Source organism: Panthera pardus, unplaced genomic scaffold, assembly GCF_024362965.1.
Source record: "Panthera pardus isolate Hobbes unplaced genomic scaffold, ASM2436296v1 HiC_scaffold_24, whole genome shotgun sequence".
Taxonomy (NCBI): Eukaryota; Metazoa; Chordata; class Mammalia; order Carnivora; family Felidae; genus Panthera; species Panthera pardus.
In genome coordinates this window covers 106,591,667-106,600,016 of record NW_026526810.1, presented here as the reverse complement: position 1 = coordinate 106,600,016, position 8,350 = coordinate 106,591,667, and the positions used below count along the sequence as shown (strand labels likewise).

The 8,350-nt window shown below is 51.1% G+C and overlaps 1 protein-coding gene and 1 long non-coding RNA gene across 2 annotated transcripts; one reads left to right on the top strand and one right to left on the bottom strand.

Moving 5' to 3' along the window:
* Positions 1-232: 232 nt before the first annotated feature.
* Positions 233-2,758, bottom strand: LOC109268268 (uncharacterized). Its single transcript, XR_002080545.2, has 2 exons — positions 2,525-2,758; positions 233-2,365 (listed from the first exon to the last, which is right to left on the bottom strand). It is a non-coding gene; the product is annotated as an uncharacterized LOC109268268 (long non-coding RNA).
* On the top strand, positions 1,633-7,019 carry ZFP36L1 (ZFP36 ring finger protein like 1). The gene is made up of 2 exons (XM_019451439.2): positions 1,633-1,840; positions 4,216-7,019. The coding sequence occupies exons 1-2, from the start codon at positions 1,784-1,786 to the stop codon at positions 5,173-5,175; spliced, it is 1,017 nt and encodes a 338-aa protein (XP_019306984.1). The 5' UTR covers positions 1,633-1,783; the 3' UTR covers positions 5,176-7,019.
* The last annotated feature ends 1,331 nt before the right edge of the window (positions 7,020-8,350 follow it).

Sequence of the window (8,350 nt, the reverse complement as noted above, 5' to 3'; positions counted from 1 at the left end):
GGTGGTGGTGAGAGCGCGACTCGAGCGCTCTGCTCCGCCCGCCCTGTCCTTTCCAAAGAAACGTGCTCATAATGGGGTGACCTAATTACATCGCAATGGAACCCGCTCTTAGCCACTCAGCGCACGGGGTTTCATAACAGACCCGGCCGCCTTGAGTGCTGGGAAGAAACGTGCGAGGGGTGAGGAGGCGGCCGGGCACGCGGGGAAATAGGAAAGAAACACAGCCCCGCGATTTCCGCCTGGGTCTTCGCTCCAGCACCCGGGGGCCGTGGGCGACACGTTAACAACTTTTTATTTGGGTGGAAGGAGAGGCCTCTGAAGCTAACAGTAAATATATTACAGTCTTAAAAGGAGTAATAATCTATGGGGGGGGGGGTTTGGAAGATCCCATGCCCCCTTCCCCCCATCCCGCCCAAACAGCGCAGCGTGACAAGCCATATGTTCCGTTCCCGTGGGGGCGGGGGAGAAGCAACAAGAAGTTAAAAGTGTCGCCTCCCCCATTTCTTTACCTTCATTCTTGCCAAAGTAACTTTTTTCATTGTTCAAGCGTCTAGGGGTGTGTGCGTGTGTCCCATAGTTCAGAGCGCTCGTGGAAAGTTGTGCGTTATTGGTGTTTGGGGGGGGGGTCGAGGAGGGCGGATTGGAAAGGACATTCATGAGGATTCATGTTTTCTTTTTGAAAAAGTTTAAGGGTTGAATGCGTGAAATAAATCCCACTCCCAAGCCTGTTAAACAAGCAAGCAATCCTTCCGGGCGGTGGTCTTTTTCGCTACTGCCCCTCCCGCGGTTCGGTTGCGAAGCACAGGAGAGTGTAGACGCGTGCGGCGCGCGAAACCGTGCTGCGCTCTCCCGGCCGGGCCCGGTCCCCCCCAGGGAAAAACTCTCCCTAGTTTCCCCCACCACTCTACCTCCCCCACGACCTGCTGAAAAAAACAAAACAAAACAAAAAAAAAAACTTAAACTAAACTAAAAACCTTAGACCCGAATGCTTTCTGCGTCCCAAATTCCCGATGTTCTGGTCCCGCCTGGTTTGCGGAAGGCAGCCGAGTGCGGAAGAAAACTCGGGAAAAGAGTTAAGTTGTGGGGGGCACTTTGAGAAGTTTCAGGGGAGATCTGCTCAAGATGGAAACCGCAGCCCGGGCGCTAAGGACGGGTTCTGCTCCCGCCTGCAAAAAGAGAAAGTCGAGCCCGCCTTCCTGCCCGACAAAAAAACAACAACACAACAACAAGAACCCCGAAGAGGGTGGAATGAATGATGTCACAGAGCCGCGCTCGCAGGCTGACAAAGGGGGGGGCGCCCCTCCCCCTCGCGCCGCGCGGCCCCACAGAGGGGCGCCCCAAGCGCCGGGTAGCCAAGCGAGAGACTCGAAACTTTTCCTCTTTAAGAAAAAAAAGTTGTGCGCTGCTTGCAGTTGGTTTTTTTTTTTTTTTTCTTAGCCTTCTTTCCTCGTTTCCCCTCCCCCTTCTTCCTTTTGAAAGTTTCTTTTTTTTTTTTTCTTCCCGAGTTTGACCGCATGGCTGATTCAACTTCAGTGTCAATCACCTTTTTTTTCCTCCTCTTCCTCATTTAAATAAGTTTAAAGCTCCTCCTCCCCCGGTCCACCAAATCTGAACTTTATAAATTGGGCTTCGCGCGCCGCAGTCGGGGAGAGTCAGAAAGGCGAGGGGCGCCGGGAGCAGGCGTGTGGGACTCCAGACCGGAGAGCCGGAGGCTGCGCCTTCCCCGCACCGGGACCTTCGCGGCACACCAGATCCTCGTCCCTGCCCCGTGCGAGCGCCCAGGATGACCACCACCCTCGTGTCTGCCACCATCTTCGACTTGAGTGAAGTTTTATGCAAGGTAGAGTGGGGCGGAGGGTTCGCTTTTCAAAGTTTTCTTTTTCCTCTTTTGCCTAAAGAAAGAACCCTCAAAACTTCAGGTCTTGGAAAGTAGGAAGGAGAGGAAGAGAGGCAAGATGGTTCTTTTTTCCGCCTTACTTTACCCCCAGTTTAAAGGAATTTGGCTCTCTCCTTCCCACCCTTTGAGTTTCAACAGGTCCTGGCGGCTACTGCATGGGAATTTGGAGATCAGAGTTTTGGGGGGCGAAGTTTGCGTGGCGGGGCCGCCCGAGGGATGCGGGTCATTTGCTGGGACCATTTTTTTTTTTTTTTTTTGGTGATTCCGTCGCCCGTAATGTGCTGTTTGAGCCCGGTTTCGCTGGTCTGCTCGGTTTGTCTGTGCGCGCTCTGGGTCTCGCTGTCGCCGGGAGGGGTTCGAGTCTCCAGCCACACCGCCAGCCAGTGGGGTCAGCAGGGGCTCCCCTTGGGGAAGTGAGTCTCCGGACGACATCTCTACTGGGATGTCTGATGTGGAAGGGCTGGGAACCTGCGAGAAAAAGGCCAAGAGTTGTGATTCAAAAGGATGTTGCAGAACGGGTTTGCAGTAGGACTTTAGTTCGCCCCAGCTCGTCCAGGCTTCCTTCTGGGATCGCCTACAGTACTGCAAACTTTGGGGTGATAATGGTACTAGGCTTGACCCGTTTACCTGTTTTCCGAGGGGGTTGAGGGGGGCCTGGAGAACAAAATGCCGGCCTGAGCTCAAGGGGCTCTGCGAGGAAGGATTTAATGGGGCCTCCTTAAGTAGCGTAGCTTGCCAGCTGGTGTGAAAAAAAGGTTTTAAACACAATTTTCCATGAATGCGGTTTAAGTGTACACAGCAAAAGCCTTTGGGTGTTAGATTATGTTCGTCCCCTCTCCCCACTTTGAAAGCGGGGAGCTGCTAGGCTACTTTTAATTGCTAAAGTGTTTTGCCTTCTTTTAAACACGTTGGGTCATGTCGCTCTCTTTTCCCAGCTTGCTTCTCCAGTCGGCCCAGCTGCCAGGGCCCCAGGGCTGCAGGGTTGGGGTGCAGGGACTCCGAGGAGCTGAAGAACAACATCAAAAAAAGTTTGAATTTCAGCTTCCTTCCCTCTCTGGGCTTTCCCAAACTCCAGTTGCCCTGGCAGCTAACCTGAGCTCTGTTGCACTCCTTCCTTCTCTTCCCGGCTTTCTCACTCTTTGATCTATTTCTCTTTCCCTCGCCCCCCCCCCCCCCAGACTTTTTAAATGAACCTTATTGTTGGGAACCGGGCTCTCCACTTGGTTCCTGTAATCCGCTCTGTGGGGTGGTTGCTGTTACAGATTCCCGAGCCCCTGCAGCTGATCCTAAGGGACCAACTTTAGAATTTGCACAATGACACCCACATGGGCTGGGAGCCAACTCCCTGGTCCCCAGCTTGTGCCCTTTCCGAATCTTGGGTACAGATTGGGCAGGTGACCAGGGTATACCATTGGAACAGAAACCTGTCTGTGGTGGCTCTGCTTCCCTCCCCCCAAATCTACTATTGACTGGGAGGCGGGTGGGGGGATTTGGTGCTTTCCTTTTCCTTCCCACCTGCAGCTTTGCGTTAAAGATTAAACACTGGCGCTCTTATCCAAGCCTGCCCTTGCAGCCAGAACACTAACTGCAAAGGCATCTTCCCAGTGGAGGGGGTGGGGAGATCATTGTAGAAGGCACCTCTTTCCAGGGCATGGGGCAATGAACTTTATTTTAGAATCCCATCCTTCTCCTGCCCCCACCCCCCACCCCAGATGGAGGATTTCTCCTGACCCTTCCTCTTCCCTCCTCTTAGCAAGTAAAGCAAAGGCAGTCTGGAAACCTGTTGCCAAAGGAAGGGAACCTTTCTGAAGGAGGAAGTTGAGTCTTGGGAACCCAGGCGTTTGTTTGTGTGGAGTGTCAATCAAGGAGGGACTGATTAAAAGGAGGGTGCTTGGAGTCTCCTGAGGTTTACCTGTTCTTGTTTGGGGGAAGGGGAATCTAGGGAAGTCGGAGTTACGGGAGATCTTTTTAGCTGAGGAATCTACTGGGGAGGTAAAAAAGTTAGATTTTATGGATAAAAGTGGTAGCTTTGGAGACAGGATATGGGGGTGCATTCCAGGGGTCTGCATGGAGTAGGGTGCATGTATAACAATTTTTAATAGGTTAGGACTTTGTAGTTTCTTATGCATGGGGCCAAAGTAAAGCTAGGTGGCTGGTTTGTGGGAGGGGGCTTGCCAGGGCTGAGTTAGAGGTAGTTCCTTAGAGACACAAGGGGCATTTCCAATTGTGGAGGGGGCTGCACTTAGGGGTACTTTTCTTGGCCCTGGTACATGGCCTTTGTCACCAACCATCCTCTCTCTTCCCTCTCTTCCCTCCAGGGTAACAAGATGCTCAACTACAGTACTCCCAGTGCAGGGGGCTGCCTGCTGGACAGGAAGGCGGTGGGCACCCCTGCCGGTGGGGGCTTCCCCCGGAGGCACTCGGTCACCCTGCCCAGCTCCAAGTTCCACCAGAACCAGCTCCTCAGCAGCCTCAAGGGCGAGCCGGCCCCAGCCCTGAGCTCTCGGGACAGCCGCTTCCGAGACCGCTCTTTCTCAGAAGGGGGCGAGCGGCTGCTGCCCACCCAGAAGCAGCCAGGGAGCGGCCAGGTCAACTCCAGCCGCTACAAGACGGAGCTGTGCCGCCCCTTCGAGGAGAACGGCGCCTGTAAGTACGGGGACAAGTGCCAGTTCGCGCATGGCATCCACGAGCTCCGAAGCCTGACCCGTCACCCCAAGTACAAGACGGAGCTGTGCCGCACCTTCCACACCATCGGCTTTTGCCCGTATGGGCCCCGCTGCCACTTCATCCACAACGCTGAGGAGCGCCGCGCCCTGGCCGGGGCCCGGGACCTCTCCGCTGACCGTCCCCGCCTCCAGCATAGCTTTAGCTTTGCTGGGTTTCCCAGTGCCGCTGCCACCGCCGCTGCCACAGGGCTGCTGGACAGCCCCACGTCCATCACCCCACCCCCCATCCTGAGCGCCGATGACCTCCTGGGCTCACCCACCCTGCCAGATGGCACCAATAATCCCTTCGCCTTCTCCAGCCAGGAGCTGGCGAACCTCTTTGCCCCTAGCATGGGGCTGCCCGGGGGTGGCTCCCCGACCACCTTCCTCTTCCGGCCCATGTCCGAGTCCCCTCACATGTTTGACTCTCCCCCCAGCCCTCAGGATTCTCTCTCGGACCAGGAGGGCTATCTGAGCAGCTCCAGCAGCAGCCACAGTGGCTCAGATTCCCCCACCTTGGACAACTCAAGACGCCTGCCCATTTTCAGCAGACTTTCCATCTCAGATGACTAAACCCCGGGTAGGGAGGGACCCCCTGCCTACTCCACCCCCCATCCTTACCCTCCCCTCCCTCTCTCCCTGATTCCTGACAACCCCTACATTAACAAGGTTAAGCTCAACCCCTTTCCCCCAGAACCTTGGAATGCCCCTTCCCTCTCCCCTCTCTTGACCCCCCCCCCAACATAAGGACAAGTCAATTTGTCAGTAGCTTCCTCTGGCTTGAAACCCCCTCTCCTCGATTTTATAGCCCACTTACCATGCATAACAGACAAGTCCCATATTTGTCAGTAGATGCCTTTTTCCCCTCGGCTTACGCCTTAAGTGCCAAATCACAAAAGAAAAAGCAGTAACAGTTTACAGAAGCAATTTAGTGCCTTGTAATCTAACTTTGTCACTGTGACTACATTACCTCTTCAGCGCCAGAGGGCACCCGTGGGCCTCCCTGAGCCTCTGCCCATGGGGGAGGGGGAGGGGACCCAGAACCAGCAGCTCCCTCCGCTGGCGACCCAACTGCACCTTCCCTTATTTCAGCCTCCCACACCCTCCCCTCCCCTCTCCCCATGACCCCCCCACACCCCTCTTGGGAGAGTTGTTGCCAGACTTGGGTTTTTGGGGAAACCTATCTTGACATTCAAAACCTTTTTCTTCCCGACCTGAACCTCTGTTGACTAATCTTGCCTGGGTTCGCGTAGGTCTACAGGAAGGAAGACAAAAAGTGGATGAAGATCGCGACATAAGTGGGACTTTGTGATTTAATTTTTTCTTTCTTTCTTTTTTTTTTTTTTTAAGTGGGGAGGATGGGGAAGCTAGATGGACTATGAGAGACTTGATTTTGGTGCTAAAGTTCCCCAGTTCATATGTGACATCTTTAAAAAAAAAAATAACAAAAAAATGAGAGAAAAGCTAAAAAAACATGTAAGGGGTGAGCAGTTAATGGTATTCATTCCACATACAATAGCTGTGTTAAAACGATTTCCTGTAGAAGTAGCTTCAATGGTTTTTGCTCTAGAATACCGTAGGTCTATCCTTAGAGCACTCACGCCATGCTTTTTTCCCTGGGTTTTAAACTTCATATAACTTTCAGAAATTGGAGAGCAAAAATTTTGCTTGTCACTGCACATCAATATAAAAAAGCTTATTTAACTTATCAAAACGTATTTATTGCCAAAACTATGCTTTTTTTTTGTTAATTTTGTTCATATTTATCGGGATGACAAATCCATAGAATATATTCTTTTATGTTAAATTATGATCTTCATATTAATCTTAAAATTTTGTGACGTGTCTTTTTCCTTTTTTTTTCCACAGTTTTAATATATTATTCTTCAACGACATTTTTTGTAACTTTACACTTTTTTTGGTTATTTTATTTTAAAAAAATGAAAAATTAATTTAAAAAAATGCAAAAAACTGTTGGATTATTTATTTTAGAAATTTCCCCCCTTTGTGTTGGACTGCAAATTGAGTTTCTTCTTCTTTAGGCCTTTTCAGCTAGGACTGAGAATGTATGTAAAAGTTCTGTGACAGTACAGAAGGAAAACAACTTTTATGTATGGCTTCTAAAAGGGAAAAAACAAAAAAACAAAAGAAACCCTTTGACTTCCACGTGCCCATCTCAAGACATTCCGATTGCAGATTTGAGGTTCTGGATTCCAGGTTTGGAGTTTTCCAATGTTAATGCAAACAGAACTGGCACACACACATTAAGATGAATGTAATTATTATTCCTCTTGCTGGTCACTACCGTCGCTTTCTATTTCTCTTTCTTTGTGTGAATTTATTTAAAAGAAAAAAAAAACTTTTTGTAACGACTATTTGCAGTTTAAAAATCAATAAACCCCGTTTTTTTCAAGAAACATGGATGGTGAAGCTGGTTTTACTTGGTTTGTGGTTTTCCTTTGCCTATAGGTTTGTCCTTTGTATAGGATACAGGTGCTGGGGAAGAGGAGGAGTGCTTGTTGCTTTTTTCTCAGCCATAACAGCTAAACCTATGTCTGTAGTTCCCTCCATTGATGCTGGAAGTCTCTGAGCTTAGAGGGGATGGGATGGGAGTTTATTGCAAAGGGAGCCCATACTTCTCTATTATCTTCCCAGTGTGTTGGTTATTGACCAGGGACCAGCCTTGGGCACCTGTGCAGCTTCGGAGGCCTTCAGCAAAAGCTGAAGCACAGTCTTCTCCACTTTACGGTCTTCATTCCTTTGGGTGGTGATTGGAGTGCCAAAATGGTGGAGGGGGAACCTGGCACATGGTACTCCAACCAAGTCTGGGTTTGAGTGAGTTCTTTGTGGAGTGTTTGCAGGCTCCTTTTTCCCACATGAAATTGACCTGAAACTCTATAGCCTCTCAACACCTGTCTGGGGTGGGCATGATGAAGGATTGCAGGCTTGGAGAGGAGCATCTAAGATGGTCAGGGGCCCAAACAAGGGCACTGGAGTTGGGGGTGGATCCACCTGGAGCTGACCTGCACTTCTGTATTTGGAGGGCTGTTAGGGGGAAGTGGCTATTAAAATGGCCAGTCCTAATGGGAAGTCATCAGGAATTCCCACCACCTTAAGTCTTGTTACACATGCCAGGCAGGATAGGTAGGTTGTCATCTTGGGAAGAGTCAGGTCCCCCTAGCTAGAAGCACTGCAGCCAAGGCCAGATGACCGCTTTTGAAGGGGATATTTTGCTTGCCAGAGGGGTTGGATCCTTCTGAAAACCCTAAGTCTGGTTCTTGGTTCTTGGGAGCCGTTCTTTTCGGGGAGGCAGGGATGGATATTGCTATTTGAGGCTGCCTTTGGTTCCTTGCACTCAGTTTTGGGGGGTGAGCTGAATTTCTACCTTCACTTGATCTCTCCCAAAGTTACGTCTGCAGCAGACATTGGCTGGGCTGTCCTTGAGGCTTGGGAAGACCTACCTTATGCACCCTGTCAACTCTTCCCTGCTGGGGGTGGGGGGCAGTTGCCCTTTCCTAGGGCAGCAACTGCTGGTGGAGGGAGGGGACAGCAGCCCTTCCTGGGACTGGAGTGAACCCAGGCTGCCAGTGCATGCAGAGGGAACGAGAGTGTGTGTGTGTGTGCGTGCGCGCGCGTGGTGGTGGTGGTGGCATGTGATCTTCCTTGCTGACTAAAGGCAAAAAGACATTTAATTGTTTACCTTGAGCTCATACCCTGCAGGCGTAGGTGAGCATATGGCAGACATCTA

What these genes read in the sequence shown, in the direction of transcription:
- ZFP36L1 (XM_019451439.2), top strand. Translation starts at nt 1,784, where the DNA reads ATGACCACCACCCTCGTGTCTGCCACCATCTTCGACTTGAGTGAAGTT. An exon ending in TGAGTGAAGTTTTATGCAAG is followed by an intron (nt 1,841 to 4,215) that starts GTAGAGTGGGGC and finishes TCTTCCCTCCAG; the next exon opens with GGTAACAAGATGCTCAACTA.